Genomic DNA, 21,914 nt, shown 5'->3' with positions numbered 1-21,914 from the left:
AAGAGGGAAAACTCTAGAAAGTTGAGTGAAGGTAAATCTTCTGCTTCTCATTGTGGGCTGATATTTCTTCTGAGCTCTGCGTGGCAGTCCCAGGGGATCAGTCATAAACATTTGAGAATAGGCGTATCACCTCGCTCATGCATGCATATCAAAATCAGCTTCTTCAGCACCTTGTACAACATTCACAGCATTATCAGGATCCGGCACCTCTCAGATTTGACTTTGTTTGTTCCGGCACCTATTTTCCCAGATCCAGTACCTTTCGCTGCATGAATGATTTATTATTTCACTGTTCTCACTGTAGACAGTCTAATAAAAGCAATCAGCATTAAATCAAGTTGCCTCCTCGTTATTTCTCCCGCCCCCCAGAAAGACCATCATGTAAAAGCACGGGGATAGAGGTAATGGGGAGAGCCAGTGGGCTAAGTAACTGATATTGACACAGGTCTTGGTAGTGGTGATCAGCTAGTGAAGAGGTCCCTACGTATTCACGTCACGTGGCCTTGTCTAGTCGTCTCCCTACTGAATTTGAATATGGAGTCAAATAAAACATTTATATGAAAAGGCAATCGAGTTTGACATTTTTCAAGTCCAAAAATCCAGAAAAACGATGGTGAATCGAACCCAGGACGAGCCAGAGAACTGTCAGTGCGGAGGATGGAGGGGAAAACTGACGATGCTAATCCCGCCAGTTCAGCATAACCAACGGCACCAGTTTGTAGGCCTACTAGCGAGTCAGACTCAGCTGGAGAAGGAGACGGGGAGCTGGGGGGAGGGGGGCAGTGCATCCACCGAATAAATGCTCGAAACTGGTGCCATTTGCAGTTCAAGAACAAGCAAATGTATAATCCCTGGCTTGTCATGAATAATTCAAAGTTGGGCTGTAGAACATGCAAACAGGTAGGGAGTTTGGGTCTAGAAACGACGGGAGGAATTAAACTAGCAAAAGAGTGGGTGGAATTTACAGTAAATGAACATCCTATGCATTAGAAGTAAAAAACAAATAAGAGCCCTCAGAAAATAGGTTTTTGAACATGCCTGAAACAAGGCACTTACAGCCAGAACAGCCTTCAGAACAGCCTTAGAAGGAGGCGAAACATCACAGCCACATGCCCGCTCACGGTTTTGATCAAGAAGTTGACTCAGGAGTTAAATGGACTTGAGTCATTGTGGGACATTTTTTTTACCTTTACCTTTACAACACAGCAAAAGTTTGTAATCTGAAAATGTGATTCATATTATAACATAGGCAGGAGGCCTATATATTCTCATATTTGTGTTCTGCTGTGGCCTACATTGATTTATTTAAAGTTATATTCCGATATTTGTTCTATTCCTACTTTGATGTCTTGAAAATTATATGAAATTCGGGTATTCTAAACCCCACAGCTGAATATGTGTGCATATGGCGTGTACTCTGCAGTGTCGTCTAAAAATGTTGCTGAACATTGATGTCTAGAAAATGCGGCAATAAGAAATTCGGACAGTGTAAGCCCTGCAGCTATACTCAAGTATGTGGGCATTCTGCAGTGACGTTTAAAATTCTTTTAATTAATTAGCACCTTGGAGAGTGCTGTCCGTTTCACCAGCATGTATAGTAGGCTACTTGGCCGCTACGTTGTGTTTGACACTTTTTTTCTCGATGTGTTCCGGTACCTGAGCACTGATTAATACATGTAATGTCAACCCATCACATATTGTAAATTGGACAGTGGTCCCCAATAGGTTTACAAGATAATTACAATCTAGTCTTAATAGCATTCAGGGCGACTGGCATGCCAATAATGACTTTTTTAATAAGATTGAGGTTACCTGGCACACTCGTTAGACACACCATCACTGTCACTGTAGTGCAGCGTATAGTGGTCCTGCTAAACTTCCAGTCACTCTGACAATCTAGGATAGGAAATCACTATAAATATTTTAATGTTTATATATATATATATATATATATATACACATACATTTTATATGCATTTTTTTAAGATAGTTGATCACGTGTCGAGGGTCTAGTTACATTGAAGCGCCCTGTCAACCACGTGACGGAGCTATCTGCGGTGTCAAAGTGGAAAAGACACAGGTAAATGCCGAGTCTCTCGCTTATTGTCTGCGCGAGTCGGTTCGGCATAATTCCTCAAATAAGTGTATTATTTTTGGGCTTTGAGGTTTCATTTCGTCGAAATCCGATTAGGAGGTCGACAGAGAGACCGCTTGGTCGGTTTTATAGCAGAATATCTGACATTCATCTGGGTTTCTGGTCAGTATCGCTTGTTATTTATTTTCTTTATTTTGGGCCTACGGGCCTACCTAGAGCCTCGGTGTCGTGTTTTTATATAAACAGACATCGTTCCCAACGGAGGCTCGTTTGCTGGTGCTGCATAGTGCCACTTATAATGTGATTTGTGAGTTAGTTATCACGTTAATGTGCGGCCTATGAGTTTGTGGGCTCACTAATATGCCTTACTAGTAACCATGTTTGCCAGTTAGGCTAGAAGTGATGATTTGCAACAATCTAGCTAGCTATCTTCTCTTCGCCATGAGGTTGAGAAGAACGGAATCTCATCGACAACTTCGACCAGGCTGGATGGATGTTCCCTAAAAATATCTTAGCTCGCTAACAGTTAGACAATAATGTTATGTTTATGAAGTAATTTATATTTATTGAAATACCTGACGTTAGCTAGTTAATGGTTGTGGTGAAATAATATTCATGGAGTTTATGTAACGTTTGATAGCTTAGCTAGAGACGAATCGCTAGCTATCGTTAGCTAAATAAAAACATGTTGTGAATGTTAAATCCAGAGCGATGTGTGTATTGCATCGTTCGCTGGTGGACGCCATTACAATCTGCTAAGTTAGTTCGCTAACAAGTTACCATAGTAGTTACAGTAGCTTGTTTTAGTTAGCCTCCGCTAACAAGCTACCATAGTAGCCACATTATCTTGTTAGTTAGCTAGCCTCCCAGCAAATGTGTGAAAAATAGATGTCATTTGCCAGATCTCAATTAGCTAAAGTAGCTAACTAATGTTCGCGAACTCGCATTTCATTGGACCCTATTTGGATATTCTAAACATAACGTTAACTACCTAGCTAGGTATATAATTTTAGTTGGCCAATTAGCTAGCTAGGACCGTTGTTTAAAATTAGGTAACGTTAGCCTTGTTAACCATGTCTTTGGATAGGTCGTTACAACGGCCACAAAGTCAGAAACCCCGCCTATTTCTACAAAAACCCGAATTAAAATAGATACACAAGGCATAACCACTAGTTACAAATGAAATGGCATTATAAACTGTACAATTGGAGACTGAGGTCAGCATGCATGCGCTTGGCCTGCCAAAAGGAGTCGCTAGAGCGCGATGGGACAAGAACATCCCGGCTGGCCAAACCCTCCCCAACTCGGACGATGCTGGGCCAATTGTGCGCCGGCTCATGGGTCTCCAGATCGCAGCTGGCTGCGACACAAACCCGGGTCTGTAGTGACGCCTCTAGCAGCGCCACACTCTGGAGGCGGGTGTGATCATTCTACAGTGGTCCCTGCAGCTTACGCTCAAACCGGTGTGATTAGAAGACTTATTTTGAACGTCCAGTTTCGATTGAGGCAACGGTCAGCATTTGAGCTGGCAACAAAAATTTGACACAAACATTCCTTAAAGTTATGTCCTGAATGAGACCAGTTTATTTTTGGATGCAATGTTTAGACATTCTCAGAAGTAGTGACAGCATACACAATCATCCAAACCGGAAAATGTGGGCTACATTTTTTCCTAGCTCAAACTGATGAAAGATTCACGTAACACAAGTGGTCATATTTAGATAACTCCTGGCTCACAGAAACCACAATATGAATGAGCTAATAGCACTAACTATTTATAATTCATCACATTGCAGGTGAGCTCACCATTGATCAAAATAGTTGATTAAAACACTTTCTAGAAATCCAAAGTCTGATTAATTTAGATGTTTTTTTTTTTTTGTCAACCAAAGATAAGAGGAGACAAGATGAGTTTGGTCTGTTTGCAGTATGCATGTTTTTAGGGGGTGTGTCGTCTACAATCATTCACTTAACTTCATTCCCTTCCGGGAGTTTACTCATAACATCGTTGGTCTGACAGATGTTTACTTGACACCCATAATGCATTGTATAATGTCAACAAACATGGCATAGCTGGCAAATAGCTTACCATTAGCTCATTATTATCAGTACACTGTTCAAATAAGTATTTTACAAACATAGGTATCCGTTACAATCTATGCAATAATCGTAATGCATTATTTGTCATCAGTACTTGAAAATGTGAATAAAACTGAAGATACATAATGCTCCATACATGCGTACATACATACAGTGCCTATGGAATGTATTCAGATTCCTTGACTTTTTCCACACTTTGTTACATTACAACCTTATTTGAAAATTGATTGTTTTTTTCCCTCAATCTACACACCCTAATGACAAAGCAAAAAAAGGTTGTTAGAATTTATATCATTTTCTATTCAGACCCTTTTTATTCTGCACTTTGTTTAAGCACCTTTGGCTGTGATTACAGCTTCGAGTCTTCTTGGGTGTTATGATACAAGCTTGGAACACCTGTATTTGGGGAGTTTCTCCAATTCTCTGCAGATCTTCTCAAGCTCTGTCAGGTTGGATGGGGAGCGTCGCTGCACAGCTATTTTCAGGTCTATCCAGATGTTCGATTGGGTTCAAGCCCGGGCTTTGGCTGGACCACTCAATGCCATTGACTTGTCCCGAAGCCACTCCTGCGTTGTCTTCACTGTATGCTTAGGGTTGTTGTCCTGTTGGAAGGTGAACCTTTGGCCAAGTTTGAGGTCTTGAGTGGTCTGGAGCTGATTTTCATCAAGGATCTCTCTGTACTTTGCTCTGTTCATCTTTCCCTTGATTCTGACAAGTCTCCCAGTCCCTGCCTCTGAAGAACATCCCCACAGCATGATGCTGCCACAACTGTGCTTCACCGTAGAGATGGTGCTAGGTTTCCTCCAGACGTGACACTGGGCATTTAGGCAAATAGTTAAATATTGGTTTCATCAGACCTGAGAATCTTGTTTCTCATGGTCTGAGAGTCCTTTAGGTGACTTTGGGCAAACTCCAAGCGGACGGTCATGTGTCTTTTTAATTGAATGGCTTCTGTCTGACCACTCTACCATAAAGACCTGATTGGTGGAGTGCTGCATAGATGGGTTGTCCTTCCGGTAGATTCTCCCATCTTCACAGAGGAACTCTGGAGCTCTGTCAGTTACCTTCGAAGTTCTTGTTCACCTCCCTGGCCAAAGTTCTTCTCCCCCATTGTTCAGTTGATTCCAAGATGACGTAGCAGTCAGAAATTGTTTGTCGGTCTCACGTGTACATTGTCTTTTTTGTATATCTTTCAATATATTTTCAATCTCTTTTTCAATTTTTTAAAATTAAATATACCTTCCGGCAACCCGCCTCACCCAATGTGATATGGATCTGATATTTTTAGACCTGAAACCAGAACCTCCATTAGAAGCTAGCCATCAGAAGCTAACCAGCTAATTATCTACTAGCTATTTAGTCATTGTTAGCCACTGCTAGCGGCCTTTACCTTTTGCACAGATACCAGCCGCTTTTAGCCTGGATAATACTTGCCAGCCTGCCTGTCTGCTCAGCGCATTATCAACCCTGAGCATATCGGACTGTTTTTCTCCACGACAACACCGGATTCCTGCCCTAAGCTCTGGATCATTACTCCAGATCATCGCAGCTAGCTTGCTGCCACCGAGTGGCCCAGCCCCGAAGCTAGCCTTGAGCCAGGCCCATCTCCCGGCCTGCTCAGTGGACCCTATGATCACTCTGCTACACAGCTGATGCCTCCCGGACACTTCACTAACACGACTAGAATCCACTACACCAGATTCTTGCCGTAAGCTCAGGACCTTTGCATCGGATCATCGCAGCTACCGAGTGACTATAGTGGCTAACACCCTTGTCCCAACGCTAGCACCAGTTAGCCGCGAGCCAGGCGCATCTCCCGCCTAGCAAACAAAATTACTCTAGCTACAATGCCTCCTTTGCCAACTGGCCTAGACCCTTTGTCAACATGGAGCCCCGCCGTTCCATCACGACCGGTCTGCCGACGTAATTCCATCCGCTGTGCCCTCATCCGGCAAAGACGGTTGTCGGAGCAGACGCTTCTACTAGCCCCGGCCTGCTAACTTTTTTAACGCTGTGTCTTCCGATTGCTAGCTTAGTAACGGCTACCTAGCGGCTTCTCTGTCATCTATTGCTGTTCACTGGACCCTATGATCACTTGCCTACATAGCTGATGCCTGCTGGACTGTTCATTAATCACTGTACTCCATTTTGTTTGTCGGGCCAGCCTCGAACTCAGGCCCTGTGTGTAGTTAACTGACCCCCTCTGCCCATTCATCGCCATTTTACCTGTTGTTGCTGTCTTAGCTGATAAGCTGTTGTCTTACCCATTGTCTTAGCTAGCTCTCCCAATCAACACCTGTGATTGCTCTATACCTCGCTTTATGTCTCTCTCTAACGTCAATATGCCTTGTATACTGTTGTTTAGGATAGTTATCATTGTTTTAGTTCACTAGTCCCACTCAACATGCCTCAGATGCCTCTTTTGTCCCACCTCCCACACATGTGGTGACATCACCCAGCATAACTAGTGCGTCCAGAGATTGCAACCTCTTAACTTCACTCAATGCCTAGGTTTACCTTCACTGTACCCGCACCCTACCATACCTGTCTGTACATTATGCCCTGACTCTATCCTACCACACCCAGAAATCTGCTCCTTTTATTTCTGTCCCCAACGCACTAGATGACCAGTTTTGATAGTCTTTAGCCGTACCATCATCCTATTCCTCCTCGGGTGATGTGGAGGTTAACCCAGGCCCTGTGTGTCCCCAGGCACTCTCATTTGTTGACTTCTGTAACCGTAAAAGCCTTGGTTTCATGCATGTTAACATCAGAAGCCTCCTCCCTAAGTTTGCTTTATTCACTGCTTTAGCACACTGCGCCAACCGTGATGTCTTGCCGTGTCTGAATCCTGGCTTAGGAAGGTCACCAAAAATTGAGATTCCCATCCCCAACTAAAACATTATCTGTCAAGATAAATTGCCAAAGGGGGAGGAGTTAGCCTGCAGAGTTACGTCATACTTTCCAGGTCTATGCCCAAACAGTTCGAGCTTTTAATTTTAAACATGAATCTCTCCAGAAATAATTCTCTCACTGTTGCCGCCTGTTATAGACCCCCCCCCCCTCAGCTCCCAGCTGTGCCCTGGACACCATATGTGAATTGATTGCCCCCCCCCCATCTGTCTTCAGAGCTTGTACTGTTAGGTGACCTAAACTGGGATATGCTTAACACCCCGGCAGTCTTACAATCTAAGCTAGGTGCCCTCAATCTCACACAAATTATCAAGGAACCCACCAGGTACAACCCTAAATGCATGAACATGGTCACCATCATAGATATTATCCTGACCAACTTGCCCTCCAAATACACCTCTGCTGTTTTCAATCAGGATCTCAGCGATCATTGCCTGCATCCGCTATGGGTCCGTGGTCAAACGACTACCCCTCATCACTGTCAAATGCTCCCTAAAACACTTCTGCGAGCAGGCCTTTCTAATCGACTTGGCCCGGGTATCCTGGAAGGATATTGATCCTCATCCCGTCAGTAGAGGATGCCTGGTCGTTCTTTAAAAAAAAATCCTCACCATCTTAAATAAGCATGCCCCTTTGAAAAATGTAGAACTAAGAACCGATATAGCCCTTAGTTCACTCCAGACCAAACTGCCCTCAATCAGCACAAAAACATCCTGTGGCGGACTGCACAAGCATCGAATAGTCCCCGCGATATGCAACTTTTCAGGGATGTCAGGAACCAATACACACAGTCAGTTAGAAAAGCAAAGGCTAGCTTTTTCACAGAAATTTGCATCCTGAACTCCAGAAAGTTCTGGGACACTGTAAAGTCCATGGAGAATAAGAGCACCTCCTCCCAGCTGCCCACTGCACTGAGGCTAGGAAACACTGTCACTACTGATTTAAATCCACAGTAATTGAGAATTTCAATAAGCATTTCTCTACCGCTGGCCATGCTTTCCTCCTGGCTACCCCGGCCAACAGCTCCGCACCCCCCGCAGCGACTTGCCCAAGCCTCCCCAGCTTGTCCTAAACCCAAATCCAGATAGCAGATGTTCTGAAAGAGCTGCCAGACCTGTACAAATCAGCTGGGCTGGACAATCTGGACCCTCTCTTTCTAAAATTATCCGCCGCCGTTGTTGCAACTCCTATTATCAGTCTGTTCAATCTCTTTCGTATCGTCCGAGATCCCTAATGATTGGAAAGATGTCGCGGTCATCCCCCTCTTCAAAGGGGGAGACACTCTAGACCCAAGCTGTTATAGACATATCCAGCCTGCCCTGCCTTTCTAAAGTCTTCGAAAGCCAAGTTAACAAACAGAACACTGACCATTTCGAATCCCACCATACCTTCTCTGCTGTGCAATCCGGTTTCCGAGCTGGTCACGGGGGCACCTCAGCCACGCTCAAGGTACTAAACGATATCATAGCCGCCATCGATAAGACAGTACTGTGCAGCCTTCTTCATCGACCTGGCCAAGGCTTTCGACTCTGTCAATCACCGTATTCTTATCGGCAGACTCAACAGCCTTGGTTTCTCTTATGACTTAATACTTATGTGCATTTTTTTGTTTTTATACATTTGCAAACAGTTCTTAACCTGTTTTCACTTTGTCATTATGGAGTATTGTATAGATGAGAATTTTACAATAAGGCTGTAATGTAACAAAATGTGGAGGAAGGGGTCTGAATACTTTCTAAATGCACTGTGTGTGTGTGTGTGTGTGTGTGTGTATACAGGGGGAATTTGTAAAAGAGACCTAGGTCTCCGTCTTCCTTGTTAAAGTAATTGACGCAGGAGGGCAAAAATGCATCTAGCTGTTCTACGAGTGGTCTGAGGCAGGCGTTTACATTACAAGCATTTATCAAGTGCAATGTTAATTATGGTTTTGGGAAACCAGTATATTTAACGATGCTCCTAAGAACGTTTTAATGATGAACTTAAGCTTTCGGGATCCGGGCCCTTGGCCTTTACATAATTACTATCTATGCTCTATTCCCAGTTCTGGAGTTAAACACCATGTTTTGGGGGGGGGGGACTGTTTTTCTAGCTAGTTCATTTTCTCCCTCACATCATGTGAAAGATGCGCATTAACAATTGCTATTGAAAATCAAAATTGTTATTTCTAGATTGTTACCAGGCCACACTCATTTATAGGTTAATTAAGCCACTGATTCTCAGGAACTGCAATACTGCTGTAAGTAGTCTTTCCAACTAGTTTTTGTAACTAACCCTGGTCTTACTTTACAATATTCATTCTGTAATCAGTGAATCATTTACACTTTAATCCGTAGTGACGTCCCCAAACCCGACCTTACTAATTTGTTTCACTGAAGCACCAAAAATGCAGGGTTTCAGTGTCAGGTGGATTTTCCAAATAGTAATTTGACGTTGAACCTCTCTCCCAACTTTCTCAGGTGTTATTCCTTTGTAAATACTGTTATTTGTATATACTGTAAATGATGACGTCGGTGGGCGGAAACCGAGCCTGCGGCAGTTGGGAGCAGCAGACAGGCCAGACACAGCACAAGCAGAGACCTCAGGTTGGTACCTTGCCCTCGACCCTTCTGCCCACACTGGATGTCATGCACTTAGTTACCACACACACTGACCCAACAGCTAATTCTATGTTTCCAGGGCCTAAAATGAACTCTTTGGTCCACCAGCCACTGTGGCAAGTAGATGGAGGAATCTACCAGCCATTCCTATTTTTATTTATTTTACCAGCCAAAATATTTATTTTATATATTTACTTATGTTTGTTTATACAAAAAAGCATGCTTAATTTTTCTAAAACAAATAATATATTAGTAGGAAGTAATGTGATGTATTCCTCAATTTATTTAAATGTTACCCGAGTCTCATAACTAAAATATCAGATGAGACAATTTTTATCTGCCACTTTAAGGGCGGGAGGTTACCATGGTAACAGTGCCACTCAAGTTGTCAAGTGGCGGTGAGAGATTTTGGATCTGACTAGTAGTAGACAGAATCTCTTCACTATCAGTTGAAGCAGCAGACTCAAACTAACATTAAAAATCAACCAGCCTTGTCAACAAAACAATGTAAATACTAGAGATGACTCTATTTAGTCGATTGGTCGATAGGCTGTTGGTCGACTGAATGTCTTTAGTCAAGCAGTCGCAATTTATTCTTTTCATGGTGCACCTGTCTGATTCGCGCATGTCAGTGGACTAATTCATTGCGGAGGCCACGGGAATGTCAGTCATCACTTGAAGGCATGTGATAGTCAAATTGTATATGGTTATATTATGTAAAAAATAATGTTGCTACACTTATAAATGTAATATTATTTTATAACAAATGAGCCTTCTCCCGCGTTGGATTGGCGCCTTTCCTGATGTTGCTACACTATTTAAAAAAAGTATGTGTACACCCCTTCAAATTTGGATTATGCTGTTTCAGCCACACCTGTTGCTGACAGGTGTGTGTGTGTGTATATATAATCAAGCATACAGCCATGCAATCCTCATAGACAACATTGACAGTAGAATAGCCTTACTGAAGAGCTCAGTGACTTTCAATGTGGTACCGTCATAGGACGCCACCTTTCCAACAAGTGAGTTCATCAAATGTATGCCCTGCTAGAGCCCCAGTCAACTTTAAGTGCTGTTATTTTGAAGTGGAAACGTCTAGGAGCAACAACGGCTCAGCCGCAGCATGGTAGTCTGCCACACAAGCTCACAGAACAGGAGTGCATTAGCATGTAGCGCGTAAAAAAATCATCTGTTCTTGGTTGCAACACTCACTACTAAGTTCCAAACTGCTTCTAGAAGCACCGTTAAAACGATAATTGTTCGTCAGGAGCTTCATGAAGTGGCCTTTCATGAGCAGCCGCACTCATGCCTAAAATCACCATGCGCAATGCCAAGCGTTGGCTGGAGTGGTGTAAAGCTCGCCGCCATTGGTCTCTGGATCAGTGGAAACGCTTTCTCTGGCGTGATGAATCATGCTTCACCCTCTGGCAGTCTGACGGATGAATCGGAGTTTGGTGAATCCCCGACTGGATAGTGCCAACTAATGTTTGGTGGAGGAGGAATAATAGTCCGGGGCTGTTTCATGGTTTGGGCCCAGTGAAGGGAAATATTAATGCTAAAGCATACAATGACATTCTAGACAATTCAGTGCTTGAACTTTGTGACAACAGTTTGGGGCATGACAATGCCTCTGTGCACAAAGCGAGGTCCATACAGAAATGGTTTGTCAATATTGGTGTAGAAGAACTTGACTGGCCTGCACAGAGCCCTGACCTCAACCCCATCGAACACCTTTTGGGATGCCGACTGAGCCATACCTAATCGCCCAACATCAGTGCCTGACCTCACTAATACTCTTGTGGCTGAATGGAAGCAAGTCCCCGCAGCAATGATCCAACATCTAGTGGAAAGCCTTCCCAGAAGAGTACAGGCTGTTATGGCAGCATAGGGGGGACCAACTCCATATTAATGCCCATGATTTTGGAATGAGCAGGTGTCCACATACCTTTGGTCATGTAATGTAGCTACAAATCACAACTCGCACACTTGGTCATAATTTTTTCGGTTCGCACATCTATTTATAAATGCATATATGAGTAGAATTGTTGCACTGTAAAGCCTTAATTTGACTTGCAGATGAAGCATCATGTTCTCCCCCACCTCTGTAAAGAAATTAGACTACAACCAGGTACCGGGAGGCACGACAGACGGCAGACTGTCAAACCAGCATTGCTTCCCTGTCATCGCTCTCTTTGTGATCACTAGAAGATGCATATCGTTCATTCTAGCAGGAGAGGGCTCTGCAGACTTTTCTGATTAGTGCATTGAAAATAATCGCCTAGTTAAAGTGAAAAGTAGCCGGCTGAAAATGAGTAGTCAGCTGTTTAGCCGACAGCCGGTGCTAGTGGAAACACTTGAGTTCCGGATAATTTTATGTTGTCGGAATCACCCACCTGTGGAATTTTATGACGCTGAATTGTTACAGATTGCCATTTCTGATTGAGTCAACATTCAGCGTTTACTGTAAATGCAGTGTCTACTTTTGACTGGTAGTGTGTGTGTGTGTGTATTAAGTCCGGAAATGGATGTAGCAACTACAGATAGACTTAAAGGGGCAATCAATAGTGTGCAAGTTTGAGCACGTGTCCATTAGGCGTAAGGATTTTTCATAGCATGAATTAGATTCAGCAATAAAAGCCTCACTTTTATTCCATAGGCTTGGATTCTCACTATGCAGCTGTTGCAAGAGTGCATTTTTCACTGGCTGTCCACTGGTTTCAAAAACAATGATTGATAGGCAGCTTAAACTTATTGAATTCAACCATTATTGGGTTGAAATACACAATTAGATTTGTAAACAGCCATCCACAACGACCACAATCGTTAAAGTGAAAATAGCTGAATGAGAGAGCAGCAGTGTTATTCACATCAATGTGCTATGTAGATATCAATAATAAGTGATTTCCGTGTCACCGTGGACTACACCACTGCTGTCATCCTTACCTCCAAGCGTTTATTCAAGTTGAATAATCTTTGGATGCCGACAGCAGTCGCACCATTGGAAGACAGCTTATTCCTGCTCTTTTACCGCGATCCATCAAACCCATTTGTTGTCATCATAGTGGTCTCTGACTTGTGGTCAGACTCCCTCAGGTGGAACAAACTTAAACTTGCGCCTTTTTTTTTCAATGCTGATTTGAATGTCATTAGGAAAACAAGTTTTAATTTTATTTTTTTATGCACCCTTTCTGAATTTAAAAGTAATCCTCAAGTTTTTCAATAGTATGATTACTATCTGATTACAATTCTTTTGCTGGTAACTGATTAGTTAGTGTTTCTTTTGCAATCCGTTACTCCCCAACCCTGTACTTAACTAATACTTAATGGGTGGATAAATGCCTGTCATTTGTGGGCGACAGGTAGCCTAGTGTTTAGAGCGTTGGGCCAGTACCCGAAAGGTTGGTGGATCGAGTCTCTGTGCTGACAAGGTAAACATCTGTTGTGCTGCCCCTGAACAAGGCAGTGTTCCCTGGTAGGCCGTCATTGTAAATAAGAATTTGTTCTTAACTGACTTGCCTAGTTAAATTTAAAAACATTTTTTTTTGACATGAGCCACTTTTTTAAAAGGCTATTTGTGGTCACTCAGAAGTTGATGTTCCACCCTTCTCTACACAGGCCACTGCTGAGCAGATCCGACTCGCGCAGATGATTTCGGACAACAATGATGCTGATTTTGAAGAAAAAGTTAAGCAGGTGAGAGAACATGTCATCCCGATGCCCTTTTAGACCCTTTTTGCTGCCTGAAGGGAGAACTGTTACATTAGTGTACATTCATAGGCCCTACACTCAAACAAGGGCACTGCGTTCATCCACCTCTGGCCTGCTGGCCCCCCTACCTCTGAGGAAGCACAGTTCCCGCTCAGCCCAGTCAAAACTGTTCGCTGCTCTGGCACCCCAATGGTGGAATAAGCTCCCTCACGACGCCAGGACAGCGGAGTCAATCACCACCTTCCGGAGACACCTGAAACCCCACCTCTTTAAGGAATACCTAGGATAGGATAAAGTAATCCTTCTAACCCCCCCCCTTAAAAGATTTAGATGCACTATTGTAAAGTGGTTGTTCCACTGGATATCATAAGGTGAATGCACCAATTTGTAAGTCGCTCTGGATAAGAGCGTCTGCTAAATGACTTAAATGTAAATGTAAAATGTAAATGTAAATAGAGATCTGGAAGTGTCCTAGCATCTTGCCGCTTTTTCTCTGGTCTGGTAGCTAGAGCTTAAAGTATAATTGCGTAAAAAAATGTCCGTTGAGCTCCGAGACAGGATTGTGTCGAATCACAGATCTGGAGAAAGGTACCAAAGAATTTCTGCAGCGTTGAAGGTCTCCAAGAACACAGTGGCCTCCATCATTCTTAAATGGAAGAAGCTTAGAACCATCAAGACTCTTCCAAGAGCTGGCCGCCCAGCCAAACTGAGCAATCGGTGGAGAACGGCCTTGGTCAGGGATGTGACCAAGAACCCGATGGTCACTCTGACAGCTCCAGAGTTCCTCTGTGGAGATGGTTGTCCTTCTGGAAGGTTCTCCCATTTCTGCACACTTCACCATTTAGGCCTTTATGGTAGAGTAGCCAGACAGAAGCCACTCCTCAGTAAAAGGCACATGACTGCCCGCATGGAGTTTGCCAAAAGGCACCTAAAGGACTCTTAGACCATGAGAAACAAGGTTCTTTGGTCTGATGAAACCAAGATTGAACTCTTTGGCCTGAATGCGTAAACCTGGCACCATCCTTGCAGTGAAGCATGGTGGCAGCAGCATCATGCTGTGGGGATGTTTTTCAGCAGCAGGGACTAGAAGACCAGTCAGGATCGAGGGAAAGATGAACATAGCAAAGTACAGAGCTCCTTGATGAAAACCTGCTCAGGACCTCAGACTGGGGCAGTGGCTCACCTTCTAACAGGACAATGACCCTAAGCACACAGTCAAGACAACGCAGGAGTGGCTTCGGGACAACTCTCTGAATGTCCTTGAGTGGCCCAGCCAGAACCCGATCGAACATCTCTGGAGAGACCTGAAAGCAGCTGTGCAGCAACCCTTCCCATCCAACCTGACAGAGCTTGAGCGGATATGCAGAGAAGAATGGGAGAAACTCACGAAATACAGGTGTGCCAAGCTTGTAGCGCCATACCCAAGAACCCTCGAGGCTGTAATCGCTGCCAAAGGTGCTTTAACAAAGTACTGAGTAAAGGGTCTGAATGCTTATGTAGATGTGTTATTTTTTTATATATAAATTAGCAAATATTCGTGAACCTGTTTTTGCTTTATGGGGTATTGTGTGTAGGGGGGGAGAGACGATTGAATCCATTTTAGAATAATTCTGTAACCTAGCAAAATGTGGGAAAAGTAGTGGTCTGAATACTATACATAAGCATGGTAGAAATTAAAAGAACAGTTTCGAGATTATGGGAATTTTATTAGACAAGTTGGACACAACAGGTTCACCTGACAAGACTTATTCCAAATATTAGTTTATTTTGCATTTGTTAATAAAATCGTAATATACTCTGGATACGTTCAGAAACACACCCCACATTCTCCAGGAATTTTCTTAAGTACAATGTAAGACAAATAAAATTACAGTGGTTTGAATGAGGACTAACTGCTGTCTCAAGTTGGCCATACGTCTCTAAGTAATTACAAAACACTTATGACTCAATAGTATTTTTTATTTCTTTAATTTTTTTAGCTCTCCTAGCTGTGCTGTTGAAACTAGAGCATGCACCTGTAGTTTTGTTTGGGGAACAACCGTACATCCCAGCCAACACTATTACTATTTACACTATCCAAAAATCTGGTTCAGGTGGGCATCATTTGAAAGGTTGTTCTATTGCCAGCATGACTTACTTAGTTATACAATAAAATCTTGGGGTTTTAGGTGTTCACAGGTGTTTGACTTGCTTGTATAACATCAAAGTCGTATTTATTATAATCCTGAACATCTCATCTTTCAAAATACATAGTCCTCTCATATGTACCCCCAATTTCATGATTTCAAATCGGTAGTTAGTCTTGTACCATCGCTGCAACTCCCGTACGGATTCAGGAGGGGTGAAGGTCGAGAGCCATGCCTTCTCCGAAACACGACCCTGCCAAGCCTCACTGCTTCTTTACACAATGTTCGCTTAACCCGGAAGCCAGCCGCACCAATGTGTTGGAGGAAACACCATACAACTGGCGACCGTGGCAGCTTGCATGCACCCGGCCCATCACAAGGAGTCGCTAGAGTGCGACGGGACGAACGTTCCAGCCGGCCAAACCCGGACGACGCTGGGCCAATTGTACATCGCCTCATGGGTCTCCCGGTCACGGCCGGCTGCGACACGGCCCGGGATTGAACCCAAATCTGTGGTGATGGCTCAAGCACGGCAGTGCCTTGGACCGCTGTGCTACTCAGGAGGCCAAATGTACAGTAGTTGTCCATTTTAGTGGGAGGGATATTGGCAGCGTCTTGTTTTGTGTGTGGTGTTCAAAAAGGCTCAGTCAAAACCCATACGGCGCTATGAAGCGCAAAGACTGAGCTGACATTTTATATCATGTTACTTTACAGCCACTGCGTTCCAATTTAAGTGCTGATTAGTGCCCAAATATGCAGTTTTCAACACGTATTATGAGGGTAAAGGGCTACGTTGCAATATACTCACTGAATTTTCTTATCCATTTCCCTGTCCAGCTCATTGACATCACAGGCAAGGACCAGGATGAGTCTATGATTGCACTGCATGACTGCAACGGGGATGTCAACAGAGCCATCAACGTGTTGCTGGAAGGTAGCCCAGATACTGTGAGTTTGGCCTTTGTGTCCGGGCTTAGTAGTTGGCAAAGGGAGTAAACCAAGTTACCCATCCAGCTCATTACAGGGAGAATCCTAACTTCCACTTAAAGTGGAATTTTCACTTTGGTATGCATTCATGTCAGTGGAAGACTAAGTGAAAATTCCACTTTAAGTGGAAGTTAGGATTCTCCCTTAACATAAAACTGAACCCTGTCACCTCATCTCTCCTCAGGACTCTTGGGAGATGGTGGGGAAGAAGAAAGGAGTGTCCGGTCAGAAGGAGCCTGGCCATGCCGAGACCGGAGAGGAAGGAAAGGAGAACCGGGAGAGGGGAGCAGAGAGGGACGTGGCACGTCGTCGAGGTGGAGCCCCACGCAGGGGTAGAGGGGCTAGTAGGGGACGAGAGTGTGAGTAGAAATCGCATGCCTTTGCTTTAGGGTCATGGGAAGTGACAGGCATACAAATAGACCCTTTGTAGCTCCTGCCCTTGTTATGGAGGGGACAGTGTGTGCAACAAACATTCTTTCCTTAGATTTCTGGAAGAAAAATTGCCATTGTAGCTTCTGAACCGACATGTCTAACTTGAAACGTAATTTCTGACTCCACACACGTCTATTTTCCCTCACTACCTGTTATGCGCCCGCCATGTCCTCTCAGTCCGTGTACAGGAGAATGGTCTGGATGGAGGAAAGGCTGCTGGGATAGCAGGCAGGGGCACAGAGCGAGGCCACAGGGGGAGGGGCAGAGGAAGAGGTAAGTTGTTGGCAAGAGCTGTTGGTTGGACTCCTGAAACAAGTTCCCAACACAAACTAAGGCTAATGCCCCCTCCTAGTGTCAGATGTCATAGCATTCCAGTGCTCCGGACTTACCTTTTACCCTGGTGCTACTAACTTTTTCAGTTGGTGGCACCAGTCCATGATTTTGTCAGGAATGCATTATTCAAGATATTTTGATGTGCACCCTATTCTAGTGATTGTCAAATGTTGGGTTGACAATTAGGTGGTTACTGTCAAAATAGAGCTCCCAAATGTTCACCCCCCCAATAGAGATGGTTTTGCATACATCTATGTGCACTAATATCACATGGGCTAATTCAACTACCTGAGAAAGTTGAAACTCAAAACACACGAGTTAGATTGCTAACTCTAAATATAATACCTACTGCTAGTAGCCATGTGTTAATAATCTAACAGTAAACTTGAGGTCTATATGCACTCAATGTGAAGCTTGTACCAATTAGACCAATTAAATGTTTTGCACTCAGCCAAGTCAAAGGGTCGCAAAATGCGGCTAAATGGTTGCATTCTAGAGCCATGCATTCTCTGTAGTGTGCTCAATACCATTTTTAATGTGCACTCAAGACGGCAAATGTTCCTCAAGGGACAATGCATTCTATTTTCTGTAGGATTTTTGGGTCAGTGGTGTAACTTGTCTGTCCCTCTCTAGGGGGAGAACGGGAGCGAGGCAGGCGAGGGGGCCGGTTTTCTGCGCAGGGCATGGGGTAAGTGAACACCTGTGCTGCTCACAGAGAAAAATGTATGTTCCCTTTTGCCATGGTCACCAGAGAGCAGGACCTGGCCCATTTAAGCCATTTAAGAATATACATCGGCCAAATCAAGTTGAAATGGGCTGAACATAAACCCTTAAGTAACTCAATCTGACCACCCTGTACACTTGTCTGTGAATATGGGATTTGCATTAAAGTCCGATATTGGTAGACCCCACACCAAACATCTAACTCAACAGGTGGGCATTGAGATTGTTGCACATAGGGTTCTGCTCTCGGTGTCTCTGACATGGTGTGTTCTTGTTCCTTGTCTTTCCCTTTGGGTTGAATGGAGCACCGGTTTGTGTGTTTGTATTGTCTGTCTGTGTATGCATTGCCTCTTACCCAATCCTGGTCATTGAGCACCCTAGATGTCATATATAGTATATGTTTTTGATTAATTTGACGAGGCTCACAGTGACGAGATTGTTAGCAGCCCTTTATACCGGCTTTGATAATGAGTAGTATCAAATTTACTCTACATTAGACATATTGCTATCTTGTATTTAATTATAATTAACACTTAGTTGGCTATATAATTCCTCCTAGGTGTTAGGGCTAGCATTAAGCCCCAGCGAGATGAGTCTACTATTTCTAGGGTTGTCAAAGACCAGGCTTTGTGGGGTTTAGGTGAGTGGGCGCTGCTAGTGTGGGCTCTTTCCCAGGGATGCAGCAGGTTAAAATGCTTCCTCAAAGATGAACCTGCATGTTAATTTCATCCCTTTGAAATAATTAATGGTGTTTTTTTTTTTTTTTTGTTAATGTCTGAAGCACCTGGTTTGTGGAACATAAGATTTAACTGATCATAAAATGCGAAAATTATGTTAATGGCTACTTCAACTGCATCAGTGCTTTCATTTTAACAAGTTGAAATGATCTTTTAATGTTATTCTACAGTGTTAATAGGGATACGTTAGAGGAGAGGGCCAATGGGTTGGCTGTGGTAGAACGGCTCCAGTCAGCTGGCGTGTATGTGTGCGCAAGTTTGGCCTGTTCTGATAGTGACTAACCTGCAGCGCGAGTGAGCCAGCGGCATAGGCTTACATAGACTGACAGCCAGGCAGTTTGTGTTGCGTTGTCCCCAACATGTCCCTCTTAGGGTGTGTTGCTTCCGCTGCTGCTCTTGTGGCCTTTGGGCGCCTGTGTTTGCATGAGTGTGTTCTGTTGGTTTTAACTGTGCTTCCTCTCCTGATCATAATGCAATTATTGTTACTTATGGAACACAGTCTTCAGTTTGAGTGTTTGTTTGGCAGCCATGTTTTCCCCTTTTTAGTCTACCAAGTACACCTATAGTAAGTGACACTGCCCCCAACAATGCAGTGTTGACAGATGTGTGTTGCAGAAGTGTGAGTGTAGTGACTTGTCCATGCATGTGATTTCCCTACATTCCTCTGTAAAATAATGAAGTCTAAAACCACACACTGCATCCCCATCTGTCCCCGTTGTGCTGCTTGTAATCGTTGCTGTTGTTTTTCCTCTAAAGCCAGATTGATAAGGGGCCCAGATATGATTTTTCAGGAGATGAGAGGTGAGTGCACCGCCACTGGTGTGTCAGTGTGTCAATCTTGCTATCTGTTGGGGGGATCATTCTGCCAAATGCCACGAGAGAGGGAAGGATGGAGCTAGACACAAAGGGTATCAGGGCAGATGAAAGCAATGTCGTGCACCCTGGTAACACGATATGGAATTAAATGACAGCTGTCTATTGAACATCGAGTGTAAACCTGTTCACACAAGCCCCATAAGAAATCAAACGAACGTTTATTGGTCGCTTACACAGTTTGGCAGGTGTTATAGCGGTGCGTTAAAATGCTTATCTTAACAATGCAGATATCAAATATCAATGTATAGGGGGGCTCCAATAAATCAAGAACGGCAGGACGAATCCAATTAATAACCCAAATAGCACTGTAGCAGTATCAAATTTGAATCTATACATCTCTACGCTGGGGAATTTACACAAGCTAAGTAAAATACAATCTACAGTAGTAGCTTATTCTAATATTTCTGTCAGGGATGCAGTATTTAAATACTGTTAAATGTGCGTGACCAGTGGTTCAATCAAGAGTCCCTCCCTGCCAATCTACAGCACCCCTGTTATCGTTGGTTCTCACCGGGAGCTAGTCAAACATGAATAGTCTGAATTCCATTCAGATCGTGAAAATGACTGAAGTCAGTTTACTGTACTGCAGTAGGCTGTACTGCACTGTACAACTTGTGTGCCTGAGCCTGAAAGAAGCAAGAGACCAGCTATTTTAAGGATGTGTGCTTTTCTATAATTGTCTCTGAAGCGCTGCTGTGAAATGATGCGTTGAAAGACGTTATGTTTTTTGCCACCGCACAGTGCCAGAGAAAGAGTTGAGGAAAAATAAGGCACTGCCTGGATTATTTTCCCATTCCTTGGTTGTCCTCCTTCAGTATTTTTGAATCTGTCATCCTGAGATTTCTCAGATGAATGTTGTCTAACTGCTACACATCAGATCACCTCAATCACTTCCTCGATCTCACTGCTTACTTACTTCCTCCTTTACAGTATATCTCACCCCAGTCAAATATTCCAGTTGGTAGACTCATAGGAAGGGGTTGTGCTCAAAACCACGGCTTCTTCTTTTTTGTAGAACGTTCAACCCGGCGGACTACGCTGAGCCAACCCAGACAGAGGAGAGCTACAGCGGGGGAAGCACCTGGAACAACACGGGAAACCTGGAGCCAGAGGAAGGACCCAGTAAGGAACCCAGCTCCTGCTCAGCCCCAGTCCAAAACCACCCAGCCTAGACACTTCATATATCTCTGCAAGACGGTGGAAAGTCCATCTAGTTTATCTAGAGCCAAAGGAAGGAACCATTAAGAAACCAAGCTAGTGCCTAGTCCAAAAACACAAAGCCTTTACACTTCCTGTAGACGGGTGTAGGCAAGCTGGTGGAAAACCCAGCTAGCCTACCAAAGGTTTAGGTGGAGCTGTGCGCTAGTTGTTAGTAACTGCTAACTCTCCATGGAGTCTGACTTAATTTGCTCGTCTTGGGAATGATTTGAGGGGTATACTACGATGCAAGCTAGCTCTAACTCAGGGTTTTCTTAAGCTAGCCAGCTTCAGCTAGCTTAACATTCCAGCTCAGACTTCATCCATACTACGACGGTGAATATTGCTCGTCCGCCTGCTGCTAACTCTAGCAGGCTTGTAATGGGCGTACATGTGGCTAGCTGAAGGCCGAACTCTTAATTGAGACCGTTCTGGCCATGGTGTGAAATAGGCTTTTAGAAGTGTCTTTATTTTATGACTTATCGTTAATACAGTCTTTATCAATGCAGAAGCACCTTTTCCCCACTCCAATCGATAAAATAATTTAAGTCAAGTGTTTCTATGTGAAGTTTCAAGTGCATTCTATTATTACTAAATGTGTAATGTGATAGGTAATTTAATAGGGGTGTAACGGTTCTGTATGTTTTGTGGTTTTAGGGTCACGTTTTGGTACAGCGGGAAAATGAAATGCCATTCACAATGTTCAGCTTTCAAAATTGTTGTGAAGTCGTAAATACAAGTTGACTGCATTCATATGGTTTGAACTCGTTGAGAAACCATTTGGTGTCAACGATAAACTAAAAGTACAGCTATCGTGTGTAAACAAATTAGTTAAAACGCATTAATAGATTTTTATAAATATTGTTGCATTTAACTGCCAAAACTGCTCTTCTAGATGAGTAGAGTAAGTGACTTCAGAGGTCACCATGTGGGAGAAGTGGATGATAGCCTAGTTTCTCACTAGTAATTACCAGTTCGAGGCTGTTCAAGTGGATCTTTCTCATATCATATGTGGTAAATTTCCACTTGGTTACGAACGCACCATGACACTGTCTCAAGTGTCAGTCGCGCACTTGTGACTCATAAAGGG

At 43.7% G+C, this 21,914-nt stretch overlaps 1 protein-coding gene across 9 annotated transcripts in view; it reads left to right on the top strand.

Moving 5' to 3' along the window:
* The first annotated feature begins 2,004 nt into the window (after positions 1-2,004).
* LOC106570114 (ubiquitin-associated protein 2-like) overlaps positions 2,005-21,914 on the top strand; it is a 56,914-nt gene continuing 37,004 nt past the window's right edge. For 6 of the 9 annotated variants that reach the window (XM_014142138.2, XM_014142133.2, XM_014142137.2 and 3 more), the window contains exons 1-9: positions 2,043-2,257; positions 9,565-9,690; positions 13,321-13,398; positions 16,377-16,487; positions 16,711-16,885; positions 17,136-17,231; positions 17,925-17,979; positions 19,508-19,552; positions 20,643-20,749. In XM_014142138.2, the coding sequence (XP_013997613.1) occupies positions 9,607-9,690; positions 13,321-13,398; positions 16,377-16,487; positions 16,711-16,885; positions 17,136-17,231; positions 17,925-17,979; positions 19,508-19,552; positions 20,643-20,749 (751 nt within the window). In that variant the 5' untranslated portion in view covers positions 2,043-2,257; positions 9,565-9,606. Of the gene's footprint in view, positions 2,258-9,564; positions 9,691-13,320; positions 13,399-16,376; positions 16,488-16,710; positions 16,886-17,135; positions 17,232-17,924; positions 17,980-19,507; positions 19,553-20,642; positions 20,750-21,914 lie in introns of all 9 variants that reach the window. The other 3 variants (XM_014142139.2, XM_014142134.2, XM_014142131.2) reach the window with 2 other exon arrangements.

Source organism: Salmo salar, chromosome ssa14, assembly GCF_905237065.1.
Source record: "Salmo salar chromosome ssa14, Ssal_v3.1, whole genome shotgun sequence".
NCBI lineage: Eukaryota > Metazoa > Chordata > Actinopteri > Salmoniformes > Salmonidae > Salmo > Salmo salar.
This window is presented reverse-complemented; position numbering and strand designations above follow the sequence as displayed.